At 49.4% G+C, this 21,351-nt stretch overlaps 1 protein-coding gene across 5 annotated transcripts in view; it reads right to left on the bottom strand.

Moving 5' to 3' along the window:
- Positions 1 to 21,351, bottom strand: part of PIK3AP1 (phosphoinositide-3-kinase adaptor protein 1) — a 221,568-nt gene that overhangs the window by 57,936 nt on the left and 142,281 nt on the right. For all 5 annotated transcript variants that reach the window (XM_089314634.1, XM_089314635.1, XM_089314633.1 and 2 more), the window contains one exon: positions 3,929 to 4,065. In XM_089314634.1, coding sequence (XP_089170760.1) covers positions 3,929 to 4,065 — 137 coding nt within the window. The remainder of the gene's footprint in view (positions 1 to 3,928; positions 4,066 to 21,351) is intronic.

Below are 21,351 nucleotides of genomic sequence, written 5' to 3'. Positions count from 1 at the left end.
TTTGAGAGGCAGAGTTACAGAGAGAGGGAGAGACAGAGAGAGAGATCTTCCATCCGCTGATTCACTGCTCAAAAGGCCGCAACAGTTGAAGCCAGGCCATCAGAAGCCAGGAGCCAGAAAATGATCCACGTATCTGGACCCCTGCCATCCATGTGGGAGACCCAGATGGAGTTCCAGGCTCCCAGATTCAGCCAGGGCCCATTCTGGCCATTGTGGCCATTTGGGAAGTAAACCAGTAGACGGAAGATCCTCCTGCCACTGTGTGTGTGTATGTGTGTGTGTGTGTGTGTGTGTGTGTGTGTAGCTCCCCTTGCTTTGTAATTCTTTCAAACAAATAAATCTTTAAAAAAAGAAAAAGAAAGGAAGGCAGAAAGAAAAGAAACACAGACTCTCAGGCTTCTCCTGACCCCCGACCCAGTCTGCATTTTACCAAGAAACCAGAAACCCAGAGGTCTCCTCTGTCCGTTATGGTGTGAGAGGCCCTGACCCATAGACGCCCCCGTGGGCTCTGCTCGTCACACTGCTCCTGGATGTGCAAAAATAACTGACTGAGAGAGTCATTTTCCCAAAGCACCCAGTGACTCGAATAGCTACCTTCTCCTGCTGTAGGAGCTCTCGCCACGCCTGCTGTGCTGTGCTGGCTAAGCTGGAGAATGGGCCTCTCTGAACTGGGAAGGGGGAAGAGGAGATTTCTGGCCCTAATTCCCAAATGTTCATCTGAAGGTTCTGCCAGGAAGTCCTCAGAGCAGCCCTTGATGGCAAGGGCCATGGGAAGGGTGCAGCCAGCTTGGATTTTACAGCAGGTACGTAAGTGTATGGATGGGGGTGTCCTGGCTCCTAGAGACTGCTGAGGCTGAAGGCACGTGTGCTCACAGTTGTCATCACCCCAGCTGCAGGCCAAGCCCTGTCCCACCTATACTTGTACCAGGAAGCAGAAGGAGCCAAAGAAAACATGTGTGCTCCCTGCTAACAGTCAGAACCTGGCCAGCTACCCAGGACCCTAGAGCAGGCAACAGAGAGAACCCTGGCTAATGGGCAGATAAATCAGGGATAATAATCATGGGGATGAGTGAAGAGAACTGTGCTTTGGTTCCAAAGCCCCTCACCCACAGGCACCCAAAAGCCTGATCCGAGGGGCTGAAAGAGACTAGAAGGCACAGGGGAGCTTGAGAGCTGAGCGTCCACAGAGGCTGGGCTGCCAGGAAAAGGAGTGAAAGAGCAGGAGGTGTGTAGACCAGCAAACTGGAGGCTCCGCGTCCCGGGTAAATGGCTGCCCGGCCCTAACCAATGGTCTTGGGGCCAGTATCACAAGATTCTGATTCAAAGGAAGCTGGAAACACGGATTCTTACAGCCCATTTGTAAAACATTGTGCAATCTAAATCAAACATGCCTCTGGGTTAAACAGCACAAAGCAGCAGCTGGCAAGCCCTGTAGGAGAAGCACCTGCCCAGTGAAACCAGTTATAAGTGCAAGGAAGCCACTGCATCCCATTGCCAAGGCTCTCAACTGTCTTCCCTCGAAAAGCCCACAGCAGTGGCGAGCTGAGCAAAGAGCTTATAGCCACAGGATAAAAAAGAATTCCCAGGGCTAGTGCTGTGGCACAGGAAGCTAAGCCTCCACCTGCAATGTCGGCATCCCATACGGGCACCGGTTCATGTCTTGGCTGCTCCATTTCCAATCTAGCTCCTTGCTGATGGCCAAGGAGAGCAGAAGAAGACAGCCCAGGGCTGGCACTGTGGAACAGCGGGTTAAAGCCCCGGCCTGAAGCGCCGGCACCCATATGGGTGCTGGTTCTAGTCCCGGCTGCTCCTCTTCCGATTCAGCTCTCTGCTATGGCCTGGGAAAGCAGTGGAGGATGGCCCAAATCCTTGGGCTCCTGCACCCACATGGGAGACCCAGAAGAAGCTCCTTGCTCCTGGCTTCAGATCGGTGCAGCTCTTGCCATTGCGGCCATCTGGGGAGTGAACCAGCAGATTGGAAGACCTCTCTCTCTGTAACTCTGTCTTTCAAATAAATAAAATAAATTAAAAAAAAAAAAGACAGCCCAAGTGCTTGGGGCCATGTACCCACATGGGAGACCCGGAAGAAGCTCCTGGCTCCTAGCTTCAGCCTGGCCCAGCCCCAGTCGTGGACATTTGGGAGTGAATCAGTAGATGGATGACCTCTCTCTCTCCCTCTTTCTCTGTATCTCTTTCAAATAAATAAATAAATCTCAAAAAAAGAGAATTCCACAGCCTGAATCATCATAATGCCATTTTTTTTTAATTAGGAAAGAAAAGATGAGGTAACCCAACCAACACTATGGTTGGGCTCAAATGACTGAGGCTCATCAGTTAGGCCATCACACTCAAGTCACTTTTTTTTTTCAAAATTTATTTTTTATTTATTTGAAAGGCAGAGTTAGAGAGAAGTAGAGACAGAGAAAGAGAAAGAGGTCTTCCATCCACTGGTTCATACCCCACCCCCCGCCAGTTGGCTGCAACAGCTGGAGCTGTGCCAATCCAAAGCCAGGAGCCAGGAGCTTCCTCCATGTCTCCCACGTGGGTGCAAGGGTCCAAGAACTTGGGCCATCTTCTACTGCTTTCCCAGGCCATAGCTGAGAGCTGGATCAGAAGTGGAGCAGCTGGCACTCAAACCGGTGCCCATATGGAATGCCGGCACTGCAGGCAGCAGCTTTACCTGCTACACCACAACGCCGGCTCCCCCTTTTTTATATTTTAAAAAAAGATTTATTTATTTGAAAGGCAGAGTTACAGAGAGGCAGAGGCAGAGGCAGAGTGAGGGAGGGAGGGAGGGAAGGAGGGAGAAAGAGAGAGAGAGAGAGAGAGAGAGAGAGAGAGAGAGAGAGGTCTTCCATCTGTTGGTTCACTCCCCAGATGGCTTCAATGGCTGGAGCTGGGCCAATACGAAGCCAGGAACCAGGAGCCTCTTCCAGGTCTCCCATGCAGGTGCAGGGGACCAAGGACTTGGGCCATCTTTTCCTGCCTTCCAGGGCCATAGCAGAGAGCTGGATTGGAAGTAGAGCAGCCAGGACTTGAACTGGCGCCCATATGGGATGCCAGCACTGCTGGCGGCAGCTTTACCCACTATGTAACAATGCCGGCCCCATGTCCAGTCTCTTTAATAGGCAATATTGGCCAGTGAGTTTCAGCCACCCAGTTTCAAGGCACTCCCTTGGGCCACACTGGCAGGCAGCTGTTAGACCAACATGCTCTCAGGATGCTCTGCGTCTCCTGCCTCCCAGAGCTAGCTGGCAGGGACAGATGCCTGCCTCTAACTTCGGAGCTGGCTCAAGTGCCAGGTAATGCTGCTGTCTACAGGTCTCCTGAAGCTTCTATGCTATCTATCTGTGAATCAGAAGTCTTTGATGACCTATACATTCTTGGGCTCATCTCTCTTACTTAAAAGAACTAGGTACAGGGATGGCATGATGGTGCAATGGGCTAAGCCTTCACCTAGGAGGCTGGCATCCCAGATCAAAGTGGTGGTTTGAGTCCCACTTGCTCTGCTTCTGACCCAGCTTCTTGCTAATGGTCTTGGGAAAGCACAAGAAGAGAGTTCATGTGCTTGAGCCCCTACCACTCATATGGGAGACCCACAGACTGAGTTCTGGGTTCCTAGCTTTGTCCTGGTCCAGGCCCAACCTTTGTGGCCATTTGGGGAATGAACCACCAGATGGGAAGATCTTACTGTCTGTCTCTGTGCCACTCTGCCTCTCAAATAAATAAATCTTTTTAAAGAATAAAAGGAGCTAGGTGTGTCCAAGGTCCAGATAACAGGGGTCCAAGGAGAAATGCCAAGGGAAGGCTGTGATTATACCGAGGTGCAGTGTCAGAACCCACCCCACTCCCCTATCTGCAACAAATGCATGCATTTGCAAAGTGCCTGTTCTGGCCCCCCGATCTGTCAGCTCCAGGGGGGGCCTACCCCACAGCGGATGCGCTCCGGCTGCACCACCATCAGGTTCCCAGGCGGAGACTCCAGCGGCAGGCCCTGCTGCTCCGAGTGGGGAAACAGCTTGTCGTCCTCGGGCTCCGTGTCAGTGACGGAGTCACAGCCGGAATCTGCAGAATAGAGAACACTGCTGAGTGGGAACCAGAGGAAGTAGAAGTGAGGGGGATGTTCCACCCCGTGAAAGCCCCACACATGACCAAACAGGAAATGGCTCTGAACACCCAACAGCTACAAGCCAAAGGGAGTGACTCAGAAAATCACGAAAGGAGACCCAATGAGGGAAAAGTTAACCACCATTTAGGCCACAGGATGGGGTGACAACAAGAGGACGAATCAGAGGGACAGGCCAGAATCTGAGGCCGGCAAGTCTCGTTCTAGCCAGCAGCTTCCAGGAGCTTCACCACCGAACTTCCTGCAGGGCCGAATAGTTGAGAGCAGAGGCGGCCCCTCCTCTCAGGTGGGGTCAAAAAGGGATTGCCTGAGTCATCCTTGGGTCATCAAATGAAGCTTGTGCTATCCAGAGAGCCCGTAGACCTTGGGGTCATGGCTGGCCAACGCATCCTAGGGAAGCAACAGGGACAAGCAGGCCCACAGCTGACAGCCACACCATGGGAAGATGTGAGCATGCACAGGTTCAGAGCAGATGAGCGGGGGGGGGTGGGGGGGGGTGGGGGGGGGACACATGGCACATGGAGATGACGCTGAGAACCTACCTACCTGAGCTGTAAGGCAAGGGCTTTTTGGGTTTTTTTGTTTGTTTGTTTTTTGCCAGGCAGAGTTAGACAGTGAGAGAGAGAGAGACAGAGAGAGAGTTGTAGACAGTGAGAGAGAGAGAGACAGAGAGAAAGGTCTTCCTTCCATTGGTTCACTCCCCTAATGGCCGCCACGGCTGGCACTGCACCAATCTGAAGCCAGGAGCTGGGTACTTCCTCCCGGTATCCCATGCAGGTGCAGGGACCCAAGCACTTGGGCTATCCTCCACTGCCCTCCCAGGCCACAGCAGAGAGCTGGACTGGAAGAGGAGCAACCGGGACTAGTACCCGGCGCCCTGACTGGGACTAGAACCTGGGGTGCCGTCGCTGCAGGCGGAGGATTAGCCAAGTGAGCCACAGTGCTGGCTGGCAAGGGCTCTTAACCAGCGTCCACTGATTGACAGGTCTGCCTGTGATGTGGTGTGTAAGAGAGTGTGTGTGTTTGCCTGTACTGCTCTGGAGAAGTCCAAAACAGATCCTCAAAGAAGGATGGGACCCTAAAATGGTTAACCAGAGAAGGAAGCTTCATTTGGTCCCTTTTGGGGGCTTGCTCTTACTCATTCCCAAACCATTTACAGAACCAGCGGAACACGTTAGGCACTTGAGGGGACAGCAGGATGAATCAGACACCCGTGCTGCCCCCAGAGAGGTCACAGTCCAAGAGGACAGGAGCAGCAGGCGTGGGGAGCTGGGCTGACCCTGCGGGCTGGCCTCTCCAGAAGAAGGTGTGCTCTGCAGGTTGCAGAGCCATCTAGATCAGGCCGCTGATAGGTCCCTCAGAAAGCCATAGCCACGGGCTCACACCCTACACCCCAGCTTATGCCGGGGAAGAGGCTGCACTCCCATCATGAGGGCTGGGGCTGCCACACCCTCCTGGTGTAGTCGTGAGGCGTCAGCCCCTGGCCCGCTTGGGTCAGTGGAGGGGTGAAGCTCCCCTAGCTGTGTAGGACCTCAGGCAGGAGCCCTGTCCCAGAGCCTGGCACCCACATGTGTTTAGTGCCTGCAGACTGCCCACAGTGCGACCGGAAACGCGGCATGCATCCCCGTTCTCTGGGCCAAGTTCATAGAGGCGGCCATTTCCCTTGTCAGCTCTGTCACCCTCTTCTCCGTGATTGGTCACTTATAAAACACCCAGGGCCCATGCCATGCACAGACCTGTACGTGCTATCCAAGCAACTCTCTCCCAACACAGGAACCTGAGAAGGAATGAGCCAAAAATATCAGAGATCATGTATATGCTTCTTCCTAATGATTACATATCACTTCACATTTCACATTTCAATTTTTTATTAGATGCTTGGACATCACTAAAATATCTGAAGTTCTTCCTGGATAAGAAAATAACCTTATTGGGGCCAGCGCTGTGGCATAGCGAGTAGGGCTGCCGCCTGCAGTGCTGGCATCCCATATGGGTGCCTGTTCAAATCCTGGCTGATCCTCTTCCGATCCAGCTCTCTTCTAAGGCCTGGGACAGCAGTAGAAGATGGCCCAAGTCCTTGGGCCCCTGCACCCGCATGGGAGACCTGGAGGAAACTCCTGGCTCCTCGCTTCAGATCGTTGCAGTTCCAGCCACTATGGCCATCTGGGGAATAAACCAGTGGATGGAAGACCTCTCTCTCTCTCTCTTTCTCTCTGCCTCTCCTTCTCTCTGTGTAACCCTGACTTTAGAAAAAATAAATAAATATTTTTTTAAAAAAAGAAAAGGATGGAGGACGTCTGAGACATATGAGAAAGGAATGGTAGCTACAAACATGGAGGAGAGAAGCCAGACAGGAAGGAAGCATCTGCAAAACGCAAGTCTGACAAAGGACTCAACACACAAAGAACTCCTTAAACTCAACAGTAAGAAAATGGGCAACTCCAGTGAAAAGTGGGCAAGACCTGAACAGACAGCTCACCAAAGAAGACAGACAGATGGCAAACACGCATAGGAAAAGATGCTCCTCATCATAGCCATCCAGTGGATGCAAATGAAAACAACAAGGAAATGCTGCATCCATTAGAACCCAGACCACAAACAATGCCAAGGACTGGCAAGGATGTGGAAAACAGGAACTTCATTCATTGTTGAGAGGAATGCATAATGGGGACAGGTGTTGTGGCACAGTGGGTTAAGCTACCACTTAGGATGCCTGCATTCCAGCTTCCTGTTCATGTGTCTGGGAGGCAGCAGACGATGGCCCAAGTACTTGAGTCTCTGCCACTCACATGGGAGGCCTGGATGGAGCTCCTGGCTCCTGGCTTCAGCCTGGCCCAGCCTCAGCTGTTGCAAGCATTTGATGAGTGAATCAGTGGATGAAAAATCTCCATCTCCTTCCTCCTTCCCCTTCCCTCACTCCCTCCCCTTCCCTCTCCGTCTCCATTGTCACTCTAGCTTTCAAATACATACATCAATCTTTTTAAAAAGATTTCTTTTTAATTTTATTTAAAAGGCAGAGTTACGTACAGAGAGGGAAGGAGAGGGATAGAAAGAGGGAGAGAGAGAGAGAAAGAGAATCTTCTATCCACTGGTTCACTCCCCAAAAGGCTGCAATGGCCAGGGCTGGGCCAGACCAAAGCCAGGAGCCAGGAGCTTCTTCTGGGTCTCCCACATCGGTGCAGGGGCCCAAGGACTTGAGCTATCCTCTGGTGCCTTCCCAGGCATACTAGCAGGGAGCTGGATCAGAAGTGCAGCAGTCAGGATTCCAACCGGTGCCCCTAGGGGATGCTGGCAGTTCAGGAAGCAGCTCTACCTGCTATGCCACAACACCAGCTCCAAATCAATCTTTTTCAAAAACAAGGAATGTAAAATGGTACAACCACTTTGGAAGACAGTCTGGCAGTTTCTTACTAAAATGAACACATGTTTACCATACGTTCTATCAACTGTGTACACTGCTTATTTACTCAAAGGAACTAAAACTGATGTCCACACAAAGATCAGCAGAAGGATTTTATAGCAACTTTATTTGTTAACTGCCAAAGCCTGGAAGCAACCACACTAACCCTCAGCTGTGGTACATTTGATAATGCTGTTGTCATTCAGCACTGAAAATAAAAGAGCTATCAAGTTATGAAAAGACATGAAGAAAATCCAAATGTATATTACTAGGTAAAGGAAGTCAATTTGAAGAGTGCAATGAGGGGGCCAGAGCTGTGGCGCAGCGGGTTAATGCCCTGGCCTGAAGCACTGGCATCCCATACAGGTGCCGGTTCAAGGTCCGGCTGCTTCTCTTCCGATCCAGCTCTCTGCTATGGCCTGGGAAAACAGTAGAAGATGACCCAAGTCCTTGGGCCCCTGCACCTTCATGAGAGACCTGGAAGAAGCTCCTGGCTCCTGGCTTTAGATCGGTCATCTGGCTTGTGGCTATGTGGGGAGTGAACCAGTGGATGGAAGACCTCTTTCTCTGTCTCCACCTCTCTCTGTAACTCTTTCAAATAAATAAAATAAATCTTAAAAGAGTGCAATGATCCTAACTGTACCACACTCTGAAAATGGCAAGGCTGGCACCGTGGCTCAACAGGCTAATCCTCCGCCTTGCAGCGCCAGCACACCGGGTTCTAGTCCCGGTTGGGGCGCCAGATTCTGTCCCGGTAGTGCCTCTTCCTGGCCAGCTCTCTGCTGTGAGTGCAGTGGAGGATGGCCCAAGTGCTTGGGCCCTGCACCCCATGGGAGACCAGGAGAAGCACCTGGCTCCTGACTTTGGATCAGCGCAGTGCGCCAGCCACGGTGGCCATTGGAGGGTGAACCAACGGCAAAGAAAGACCTTTCTCTCTCTCTCTCACTGTCCACTCTGCCTGTCAAAAAAAAAAAAAAAAAAAAAAAAAAAAAAAAAAAAAAAGAAAAGAAAGAAAAAAGAAAATGGCAAAACTATGGAGACCAGTGGTTGCCAAGGTTTGGCAGAGCAAGGAGTGAACATGGAAGACAGAGGGGTTTTAGGGAAGTGAAAATACTTTGATACTGTAATGGTGGATACAGGTCATATACATTTGTCCAAATCCATAGGAGGTACAACAATAGGAGTGAACCCTAATGGAAACTATGGGCTTTGGGTGATAATGGTGTGTCAGTGTAGATTCATCCATTATAGCTAATGCACCACTCTGATGCTAGATGTTGATAATGGAGAAGGATGTGTATATTTAAAAGCAGGGAATATGTGGGAACTCTCTGTAGTTTCCATTTGAGTTCAGCATGAACTTCAAAGTGCTCTAAAAAACTAATCTAGGGACTGGCATTGTAGCATAGCAGGTAAAGCTGCTGCCTGTGACGCTGGCATGCAGTATGGGTACATGTTCAAGTCCTGGATGCTCCACTTGCAATCCAGCTCCCTGCTAATGCAGAGGAAGATGGCCCAAGTACCTGGACACCTACTAGTTACTCAGAAGACCCAGATGAAGCTCCTGGCTCCTGGCTTTGGTCTGGCCCAGCCCTGGCCATTGTATCATTTGGAGAGTGAGCCAACAGATAGAAAATCTCCACGTATCCCTCCTCCTCCTTCTCTATGTCTTTCAAATCAATGAATCAATCAAAAAAATCTATTGGGATGGATATTTGATCTACCAGACAAACCATCAGCTGGGATGTCTATATCCCATTTTAGAGCGTCTGGGTTCTAGTCCCAGATCCATTCTGAATTCCAACACACCCAGGGAGGAAGCAGTGATGACTTGAGTAGTTGGGTCCCTGCCACTCATGCTGGTGTCTTGAACTGAGTTCCCAGATCCCAGCTTCAGCCTGGCCCAACCCTAGTTATTGCAGGCATTTAGAAAGTAAAGCAGTGGGTGAGACCACTTACTTTCTCTCCCACTGCCTCTCAAGTAAATAATAATACTAATAAAACTTCCATTAAAAAGCAAACCAGCACAGGATAAAGGACATGGTTGGTAAGATGACTCAGCCGATGGTGCTGGAGAATACTAGCCTGAGGGTGATGAGGTCGCGGGGAGAGGAGGGTTACGTTCAGATTCCTTCTAAGCCTCACAACTGCCAAGTGATAATTTGTAAATGGAAATACAAAATAAAGATGAAACAAATTTTAAAAATTAAAAAGACAGAGATATGGGGGAACACATTATCACTGGTTTGGGAGAAAGTTTGTTAAGTAACTGAAGAACTCAGAACCTAAATGAGCAACAGCCTTGATGGCATGGATTTAAAATTTTAGTAAACAAACTAAACACTAAGCCTAATGCTTATAGGAGAATGATACATAATAGCTCAAGGGCAGAAACAACCCAAATATCTATCAACTGATGAGTGAATAAATAAAATGTGATCTGTCCAGATTATTTGTGGGAGATAAAAAGAAATTGATTTCAAAACATGTTGTTTACAATAATTACAATCTTTGTTTAATTAAAACAGATGGATGTATGGATAGATCAAGAAAGGAATGAAGCACTGACACATGCTATAGCACGGATGAATCTTGAAAAGATTCTGCTAAGTGAGAGAAGTCAGTCACAAAAGACTACGTATTGGGGCTGGCTCTGTGGCATGGTAGGTTAAGCCTCCACTTGCAGAGCCATCATCCCAAATGGGTGCCATTTCCAGTCCAGGCTGCTCCACTCCCAATCCAGCTCCCTGCTGATGGCCTGGGAAAGCAGTAGAAGATGGCTCATATACTTGGGTCCCTTCACCCACATGGGAGACTCGGAAGAAGCTCCTGGCTCCTGGCTTCAGATTAGCCCAGTTCTAGCTGTTGCAGCCATTTCAGGAGCAAACTAGCAGATGGAAGACCTCTCTCTCTCTCTCTGTGTCTCTCCCTCTCTTGGTCTGTAACCCTGCCTCTCAAATAAATAATTTTTTTAGAAAAGATTACATATTATGATTCCAATATATGATATCTCCAGGAAAGGTAAATATATAGATAGAGAAAGATTTGGCGTTGCTTTGGTCTGGGCACGTGGGCAGGTCTGTGGGATGACAGAGAAAGGCTACAGGATTTCTTTTTTAGGTGATGAAATTCTAAAATTGACTCTGGTGATAATTGCACCAATCCATAATGTACTAAAAACCATTGATCTGTATACTTTAAATGAGTATATTATATGGTATGTTAGTTATATCCCAACAAAGATGCTACCAAAAAATCCAATGGCAAACTACAAACTGATTAAAATCTTAAAATAACATTGACAAGAGGATGGTCTCCTTAACACATGAAGAGGTCATAGACATTTCTTTTAAAATGCTAAAAGCCCAGTAAATAAACAATTTACAAAAGAAGAAAAACAAATCACCTCCCTACTCAAAAAAGCAAAGTGCCGTTCATCCTCTCTGGCCACCACAGTATTGAAGATAGAAAGAACCTACAGCAACTTTGCCTTTTCAAATTAGAAAATGTCTTCAAGTGTCCTCAGCATGCTGAGTGAAGGTGACTGCAAGACAGACTCTTGCACCTGATGCTGGCTGAAGTCTGAGGGGGTCTTCAAAAAGTTCATGGAAAACATGTGCCATCAAAAACCTGCATGTGTTTCAAAATCTTTTGCACCAAAATGAATCAATCTTTTAATTCCATTGCCCCCATCGCTTCTCGGCCTTTTGGCTAAGATCAAGTGTAATTCCATTGCCCAAGAACTCCCTGAAGCGGCCCCATATAAACTGGGAGACTCTTTCTGGAAACCCAAGAGTCCATGTCCACACAAAGGGAAAGCCTCTTAAATGCTAACACGGGGGCCTGCGTGTGGCGCTGTGGGTTAATGTGCTGCTTGTGGCACTGGCATCCCATATGGGCACCGGTTCCAAAACCTGCTGCTCCACCTCCAATCCAGCTCTCTGCTATAGTCTGGGAAGGCAGCTGAAGATGGCCCAAGTGCTTGGGCCCCTGCACCTACATGGGCAACCCAGTTGAAGCTCCTGGTTCCTGCCTTTGGCCTGGCCCAGCCCTGGCCTTTGTGGCCATCTGGGGAATGAATCAGCGGATGGAAGACCTCTCTCTATTTCTCCTTCTCTCTCTGTAACTCTGCCTTTCAAATAAATAAATCTTCAAATAAAATAAAATGTTCACACATTTTCCACATAATTCTACTTCCAGAAGTCTCTTTTAAGGAGGAAACTAAATGTCCAAGATACAAAGATAACAAACCGAGCCATCTTTGTTTCAGTGAAAAAACATAGCAATCTGTCTGAAAGATCATAAACATTGGTTCAAAGAGTTTTAAGTGACACGGGTAAATGCTTAAGACACCAGAAGCCACAAAGCAGCACACAAGATGACTTATCATTTACTGCAGGAATTCAATTATATTTTAGAAGGCATTTTTAAAGATCGGATGAAAACGTGTGGCTGAATTCTGCAGGGCCCCTTCCCCCCGTGCTGCCCGCCCAACCTCCCTCCTTCCCTGGGCTGGGTGATGAGAATCCACGGGCTCCTTGTCCTCCCAGAGAGGCCAGCGTGACATAGGGGAGATGACCTAAGAGTGCACAGCATTCGGCACGTACACAGCCCCTTCCACAAAGTCGCCTTAGGGGGCTTCTAGCAGCTCCCTCATTTCAGGAAGCCAGGCCGGTGCCATTCATTCTGCAGGTTTACTCTGGGGGTGCGGCCACACTGCACTACAGAGGAGGTGGACATCTCAGCAGGGCCAGGGTCCAAGCACTTCAGCAGATTAAGTCTTATCTGGGCATGGGTGTGGGGTGCAGCTGGTGGAGCCATCGTGTGGGAACCCCACATTCCATACCTGCGTCCTGGAATGGAATCTCGCCTCTGTTTCCGATCCAGCTTCTTGCTCATGCCCTTGAGAGGCAGCAGAGGATGGCTCAAGTACTTGCACTCCTGCCACCCATGTGAGAGACCTGGCTGGAGCTCCAGGCTCCTGGTTTAGCCTGGCCCAGCCCAACCCCAACTGTTGTGGGCATTTGGAAAGTGAATCATCAGATAGAAGAACTCTGTCTCTCTCTCTCTGTCACTCTACCTTTCAAAAGATAAACATATAAATCTTTTTTTAAAAGTTTCATTTGGGGGCTGGCACTGTGGTATCAGCAGGTAAAGCCACCGCTTGCAGTGCCATCATCCCATATGGCCACTGGTTCAAATCCTGGCTGCTCCACTTCTGATCCAGCTCTCTGCTATGGCCTGGAAAAGCAGTGGAAGTTAGCCCAAGTGTTTGGGTCCTTGCACCTGCATGGGAGTCCGAGAAGAAGCTCCTGGTTCCTGGCTTTGGACTGGCTCAGTTCCAGCCATAGCAGCCATTGGGGGAGTGAACCAGTGGATGGAAGGCCTCTCTCTCTCTCTCTCTCTGCCTCTGCCTCTCTGTAACTCTGACTTTCAAATACATACATAAATAAATAAATATTTAGAAAAAAGTTTCATTTGAGGGGCTGGCACTGTAGTATAGGCGGTTAAAGCCTCAGCCTGCAGCACCAGCATCCCATATGGACACTGGTTCGAGTCTCAGCTGCTCCACTTCTTCTTCTTTTTTTAAAGATTTATTTATTTATTTGAAAGGCAGCATACAAAGGAGGAGGCAGAGGGAGAGAGAAAGTCTCTCATCCTGTGGTTCACTCCCCAAATGGCCACAATGGTCAGAGTTGGGTCAATCTGAAGTCAGGAGCCTGGAGATTCTTCCAGGTCTCCCACATAGGTGCAGGGGCCTGAGGACTTGGGCCATCTTCTACTGCTTTCCCAGGCCATAGCATAGAGCTGGATCAGAAGTGGAGCAGCCAGGACTCCAATCAGCATCCATATAGGATGCCAGCACTGTAGACCGGGACTTTAACCCACTGCGCCACAGTGCCAGCTCCTGCTCCACTTCTGATCCAGCTCCCTGCTAATGCACCTGGGAAAGCAGGACAGAATGGCCCAAGTCCTTGGGCCCCTGCAGCCATGTGGGAGACCCGGAAGAATCTCCTGGCTCCTGGCTTCAATTGGCTCAGCTCTGGCCATTGTGGCCATTTGGGGAGTAAACCAGCAGATAGAAGACCTCTCTCTCTCTCTCTCTCTCTCTCTCTCTCTTTCTCTGCCTCTCTCTGTAATTCTTTCAAAATAAATAAAATAAATCTTTAAAAAAAAAGTTTCATTTGAAGGAAATGCAAACTCAGTCAGAAACCCTGTTGAGGGGCTGGCGCTGTGGTGCAGCGGGTTAAAGGCCTGGCCTGGGGCGCCGGCATCCCATGTGGGCACTGGTTCTGGTCCTGGCTGCTCCACTTACGATCCAGCTCTCTGCTGTGGCCTGGAAAGGCAGTAGAGGATGGCCCAGGTCCTTGGGCCCCTGTACCCATGTGGGAGACCCGGACGAGGCTCCTGGCTTTGGATCGGTGCAGTTCCGGCCATTGTGGCCAATTGGGAGTGAACAAGCGGATGGAAGACCTCTCTCTCTCCTCTCTCTCTCTCTCTCTGCCTCTCCTCTCATTGTGTAACTCTTGACTCTCAAGTAAAAAATAAATAAATCTTAAAAAAAAAAAAAAAAGAAAGAAACCCTGCTGAAACCCGCCTGATGGAGTGGGCCAGGCCCATGCTTTCCCACGTGAACATGTGGATTCCCCTCAACTCCCTCCCCTGAGGACAATACCATGTTCACTTGTTCTGAGACCCAAATGCTGAATGCTGGAGTGAAGGCACTCAGAAGCCCCAGCCCTCCCCTGTGTAAAGCAGTGTATCATGCCAACGGCAGCTCTCAGCTTTGTGAAGTCCAGAGAAACCCTGAAGAAATCTCAGAAAGACTCCCTCCGTGCATCCAGTTCCCCCGGTCTCATCTGTGAGGGACCCACGCACGTGGCAGTGCTCCTGGAGCTGAGTGGCAGGACAAGCCTGTCGCTTCAGGGCACAAGGCTGCCTCCTCCTATTAGGAAACAAGAACACACTGGCATGCTACGCTGGCCGCCAGGCAGCTCGGCGACACTCTGTCCAGGTCCTTGGTCCATCTACTTCTGTTTCTTCTATCATGCTTAATTTTGGCAGCTGCCTCAAAAACTCTGAGGATGCAGCTGGTACGCGAGTCACTGTTTCTCAAGCATGGAGGTGCTAAGGCGGCTGAAATGGGAGGCAGGGGCGATGCGGGCTCTGTGGATGATCAGGCTGTAGTGGAGCTGCCACAGGCTATGGGTGCCCTCTGTGTTTGTGTCTGCAGTCCCGGTGTCCTTGCACCATGCTATGCTAGAGGCCGGCAGCTAACGAGGAAAGAAGCAGGGGGCAAGACAGAACGAGGCATGTGTGTGCAGTGAACATGGCAGGGTCTCCCTGCATGCTGCTTGAAACAGAGAAGCACAGTGGGAGAGCCAAGTCTCCACAGAACGCGGTGGAGCTGCCTGCACACCCTGTTCCTGCTGCTGCCTCCACAAACCAGCATCGTCTGTGGCAGAATGAATGGAGTCGACGTGCCTTTATGTCATTTATACCTATATCTATATCTTGTTCATTTGTTTTGCTTTCAGAGTTGGGAAAGAACAATGAATACAAATTAAATACATTTATACATATTTACACAGCATCAAAATAACCTGCCAACATCAAAGGTTCATAATAATTTGTTTCCTTTAAAGGAGAGTCTATACGTTATTCAGGTCTGAATATTAATTTAAATGCAATGCAATACACACACTTGGACCCACAGCTAAGCCACGTGGAGCAGCTAACAGTTGGTAAGAAAGTGGTTGACAGACTGACCACTATAACTGATAATGATACAATAAAAGTTACCATTTATGGAATATTGTGGTGCCTTCTCAACAATCTTAATCTCATGGAATCATCACAACTCTGGGAGGTAAGAATCTATATTCCCATTTTATGGATAAAATACTGTGCCTAGGAGTGAAATAACTCAGTCAGGGTCAAGGAGCAGGCAAGGGTAGAGCTAAGTGTCCCTGTCTTGCCTCCTCTTATGGCTGTGGTCAGCGGCAGCAAAAGGCAGGGTCATGGCCGGCGCCGCGGCTCACTAGGCTAATCCTCCGCCTTGCGGCGCTGGCACACCGGGTTCTAGTCCCGGTCGGGGCGCCCGATTCTGTTAAGGTTGCCCCTCTTCCAGGCCAGCTCTCTGCTGTGGCCAGGGAGTATAGTGGAGGATGGCCCAAGTACTTGGGCCCTGCACCCCATGGGAGACCAGGATAAGCACCTGGCTCCTGCCGTCGGATCAGCACAGTGCGCCGGCCGCAGCGCGCTGGCCACGGTGGCCATTGGAGGGTGAACCAACGGCAAAGGAAGACCTTTCTCTCTGTCTCTCTCTCTCACTGTCCACTCTGCCTGTAAAAAAAAAAAAAAAAAAAAAAAAAAAAAAAAAAAAAAAAGGCAGGGTCGCCTGCCATTCATTACTGGTCTGGGTTTGTGACTCTGCCGCCTGTGACGTGCAACTTGGGCTCTTGCCATCACTAGCACCAGGTGGTGTTGCCTTGTTCTGAGCAATGCCATTGGTTGGGTGCTGGGACCCCCACACACTAGGGCAAACGGGCACATTGCAAGGATGGGGCTTACGTGAAGAGACTTTTGAATGTCAACTAAACCAGGGTATACCAGTGGCTTCTGACCCAAGGCTGCACTCTTTTTCTTTCCAATTAAGTTTTCACCCCTAAATATTTACTGCCTCCTTTCCCTGTGCATCACCAGGTACTCAGTCAGCACCCCCAGAAGGAGGAGGGGAAAGGAGAGTGGCAGTGCTTGATGAACTTGCAGCATTTTCCCCCTAACTTCTCTGGTAAAGTTGTGCTCAGTCTTGAGGGAAAGAGTAACAAGTACATAGTACATATAGACAAACACACTGCTGTTCCCTGAGCAGTGACACTTTGCCAGGCACTAAGCAAAACACAACACGGAGGATTCCATTTCACCACACAGCTAGGAGATTTCACAGGAGTTTGCCCATTTCACAGGTGAAATCCTAGTCAGTTGCCCAAGTCACCCAGTGCATGCTCTGTGGAAAGTCAACCCCCAAATCCTTGGGGGTGCTCCATTTTCCAGGGTTTCCCACGCTGTGAGCCACGCACCCTGGGGGCACAGGGATGGTTCTAAAGTGTAAAGCAGTCAATGACGCTGATCCTTTGTCAAGTCTTTCAATTCTTCTAAGATCAAGAAAGATTCTGCCTGGTAAAGGGAAGCTGGTCACACCTCTTTAATATGCTTGTCTCCCACTGCACTATCATGGGCAAAAAGCTCTGAAGTCACAGGCTCCTGTAGGCATCTGTATCTTGCAGAATTCAATATTGATATTTGGTTTTTATTGTCAATATTTTATAGCTACCTGCAATCTACATCAAGAAATACTGGTTTTTCATTCACAGTAGCAGTTTACTTTTTTTTTTTTTTTTTTTTTTTTTGACAGGCAGAGTGGACAGTGAGAGAGAGAGAGACAGAGAGAGAAAGGTCTTCCTTTGCCGCTGGTTCACCCTCCAATGGCCGCTGCTGCAGCCGGCGCACCGCGCTGATCCTGGCAGGAGCCAGGAGCCAGGTGCTTTTCCTGGTCTCCCATGGGGTGCAGGGCCCAAGCACCTGGGCCATCCTCCACTGCACTCCCTGGCCATAGCAGAGAGCTGGCCTGGAAGAGGGGCAACCGGGACAGAATCCGGCGCCCCAACCGGGACTAGAACCCGGTGTGCCGGCGCCGCAAGGTGGAGGATTAGCCTATTGAGCCACGGCACCGGCCCAGCAGTTTACTTTTAAAATAAATCTGCTTAGAAGCCAGGCATTGTGGCATAGTGAGTGAAGCTGCGGCCTGTAACCAGCATCCCATATGGGCAACAGTTCGAGTCTTGGCTGCTCCACTTCTGATCCAGCTCCCTGCTAATGCATTTGGGAAAAACAGCAGGAGATGGTCCAAGTGCTTGGGCTCCTGTGACCTATGTAGAGAACCTGGAAGAAGTTCCACATTTCTGGCTTAAACCTGGCCCAGCCCTGGTTGGTATGGCCAGTTGGCACGTGAAACAGTGGATAGAAGATCTCTCTCTCTCTCTCTCTCTCTCTCTCTCTCTTCCTATCTCTTCCTCTCTTGCTGTAACAATGTCTTTCAAGTAAATAAATAAATATTTAAAAATAATAAAATAAATCTACTTAAGTAAAAAACATGGATTTAAGAAAATATTAAGTTCAGGCAGGTCATCGATACAATGGTTAAGACATTTGGGACACCTGCACCCCATATCCAGGTGCCTGGGTTCAAGTCCTGGTTCTGCTCCTGATTCCAGATTCTTGATAAAGTGCATCCTAAGAGGCAGTGGATGATGGCTCAAGTACTTAGGAGACTGGATAGAGTTCCCAGCTCCTGGTTTCCACCTGGCTCAGCTCTAGCCATTGCAGGCATTTGGGGAATGAATCAATGGATAAGAGTTCTCTCTGTGTCTGTTTCTTTCTCTCTCTCTTTTTCTCTCATAGTGTGTGTGTATGTATCTGCCTTTCAAATAAATAAAATTATTTTTAATATCTTTTTAGAGTGGTGTCATTGGTGTGTGTCCCAGGCCTCCAGGCCTCCTGGGTGGATGATAAGAGGAAGAGTGGGGAATATTCAACAATGCAGAAACGGCAGACAACCTGAGAACTGGGCTCCACAACGAAAGGGCTGTGCATCCTGCATGTGCGTGAGATTTGGGAAATCTTACCCTCACACCCTTTTCAAGGCTGCCCAGGACCTGCAGAAGCTTCCAGAGGCTTTTCCACTTGGCATGGAAACTTCCTCAGCTGTTCTGATGCCAATCTCTCCTGTCTAAGCTGTGAGGTGACAAGATCATGAAACAGCTCTTTCTCAAAGCCCCAGATGAAATGTTTTGCAATCTGGGCCTACTGCGAAGTTTCCTAATTACGTAGCAAGTATCGGTGGAACACGCATTACACATTCTAGCACTGGTCTGCGCTCCTGGGGGGGGCCCCAAGTCTGTGGCCTCTCTAGTCTCAGCCCTTAAGGAGCTGAACTGAATTGGGAAATGAGACCCCACAATAAAAATGCAGAGAGGGTTTTGGGATATCTCAATGAATAAGAAACATCCAAAGCTCATCTCAGGCATCCCCATGAAATGCAAGGGTGAAAAAATGAGTGTCCCCACAGTGGAGACCACACAGGAGAGGGGAAAGGACTTCCCAGCAGAGGCAAAGTCTGGTTAAAGGCACTAAGGCTGGGCACAGAGGCTGTGTGGGCTACAGGAAGCAGTGTGGGGGCTCCTCCTAAGTGGGGAAGGACTGGGTGAGAGGAGAGAGAGCTCGGGTGTCTCGGAGGCCCCCTGGATGCCACCCCAAGGGGCTTAGTTTGAAGGCCTGGCAGCCTAAGTTTTCATGAATCAAGAAAATCCTGTGAAATACAGATTTAAAATGCTGCTTCCACACTGTTATATAAGATTTGTAAAGAGAGGTCGGCGCTGTGGCGCACTAGATTAATCCTCTGCCTGTGGCGCCAGCACCCCATATGGGTGCCGGTTCTAGTCCCAGCTGCTCCTTTTCCAGTCCAACTCTCTGCTGTGGCCTGGGAAAGCAGTGGAAGATGGCCCAAGTGCTTGGGCCCCAGCACCCACATGGGAGACCAGGAAGAAGCACCTGGCTCTTGGCTTCAGATCAGTGTAACTACAGCCATTGTGGCCATTTGAGGAGTGAACCAGCAGATGGAAGACCTTTCTCTCTGTCTCTCTCTCTCACTGTCTGTAACTCTACCTTGCAAATAAATAAATAAAATCTTTTAAAAATTTTGTAAAGTAAGGTGAAGGTGGAAAGGCAGGAAGGAGCATGTACATGATGCATTACCTTCTCCAAGTTTTGGTTGACAAGGAAAAAGAAAATGAAGAGAGAAGGAAACCAAAAAGTTTGATCAATTACAACCAAGAATTCAGAGTTTTCCACCAAATTAGTGGAAAGCAGAACACACAGAAACAGTTGCTGGGGCCGGTCAGGGGAGTTGCATGCTTATTTTTCTGAAAGTTAAAGGAATTTTCCTTTCTTGTTTGTAAAGTAATTCCAGACCCTCAAGCAGACTATGTCAGCTCTTTTGCAAGGTCAGGCCAGCCCCGAGGAGCGGCTGACCGCCCCCAGCGCACCACAAGCAAGCACTGTCTTCAGATGCATAAACCAGCCGAGTTTAGTGGCTAACACTAGGTTACCAAACCAACATCCTGCTCGATCTGCTTTCAGGAACTGTCAGCTGTTACAAGAAACCAATGTCTGAGATGGACCCCCAAGCACGCTTTACAAAGTGCTCATAAAGTCATTAGACTGCACATTTTTATCCTGTTTGCACTGGTTATTAGCTCAAAAAGTCAGTGTCCTGGCTATTGTGATGTGCCAGGAAACCATCAAGGGAGATCCAAGTCTGGCCCTGACCCCAAGTTCCCAATCTGCAAGCCCAAACGAAGGAGCCTCTGCTCCACTGCAAACACTGTGGGCTCACAGGGTGGGAGGTGAGACGCCTGCGATGGTGGGACCCAACTCCTCCCCCGCCCCCCTCACTGCTTCCTGGCAAACATCAAGACTGCACTCTCATTTCAGACATCACTCTCCAGTGTTCTTCCCCCTTGCTGGCCCACTTTGGTTAATGGGTCTTGACGTTCCTGTCCAACCAACCCCTTTCACTCACAAAGCTCCCAGCTGAGAGTGGCAAGAACATCCAGCCCGAAAGTCACCAGCTACCCCCAAAGTCACAAGCCGTCATTGGATTGATGATAAGCTGGCCAGCGGAATGCTGGGCTCTTGCCAGCCAGATGTCTTCCTGGCACTGCAAGTCAGGGGAAATGGTGATGATTCAGTGCTGTTAGTGTGAGTTAAAGTGAGGGAATCAGTATCCTCATGACCTTCATCATCGACATCATCATCATCATCTTAATGCCAAAAGGGTAAGGCAGAGTCCTGTGGACACATTCTCAAGTCAGATTTTAAATAAACCCACGGTGACCACTCTGCCTTGCTGGAAATTAAAAAGAAAGGAGTTGAAGGAGGAAGGAAGAGCGAATTTCCCTCTCCCACAACCCCACGCTGACTTCCAGAATGCAGCCAGCTCACCTGTCAACCTGCTTTGCCATCCAGGTGTTCTGCGCCAGGTGCAGACTCCTGAAGCCACTGGTCTCACTGCACATCAAAGGCTTTGCACCACTGCATGGAGGGCTCTGGGTCAGGACTCTACTGCACATGGACCCAGGTGTTTTCCAGGTCACCGAGACAGGCAACAATGATTTCATTCACCAGGGGATTCGCCTGGGCCTCCCCAAGGCACTTGAGGTTCAGGGTAAAGGGGCAAGACAGGAAGAGTGGATCTCAGCCTCTGCAACCTTCCTCCAGCCCCCACCAGCGGCTCTAAATGAACTACTCAAAGTGTTTGGTTTTTAGTTTTTTTTTTTTTTTTTCAAAGCAAAGGATGATGGTTCTTCCCCTCCCCTCCCACCCCTACCTGCTCTTCAGCCTGAATAAAAATAGCACAGCTGAGGCTGCCATGACAACCCATGAGAGCCATGCTCACCCATGTCCACCAAGGGGAGTCTGCCCGCCATGCTCCTGATTCTTCCAAATCCAACCTTCAGGAAGCTTTCCTGAGTAGTAGAGCCAAGTTGCTCCATCCTCATCCAAGAAGCCAAGGGCTCCTTGGAGTTCTCTCACTCCCAGTGTCTCGGTGCCTCACTATCTGCAGGGCGCCTGTGCCAGGCCCTCTGTGGACACCACAACCTGTGGACACTAAGGTCCCTTACATACAATGTGCACAGAACCCAGGTATTCCCCCAATCTGAATCATCTCTAGATGACATCTAATACCCAATACAATGAAATA

The sequence above is a fragment of the Oryctolagus cuniculus genome, chromosome 15, assembly GCF_051225735.1.
Source record: "Oryctolagus cuniculus isolate XC-2025 breed Fujian yellow rabbit chromosome 15, ASM5122573v1, whole genome shotgun sequence".
NCBI classification, from domain to species: Eukaryota; Metazoa; Chordata; class Mammalia; order Lagomorpha; family Leporidae; genus Oryctolagus; species Oryctolagus cuniculus.
This window is presented reverse-complemented; position numbering and strand designations above follow the sequence as displayed.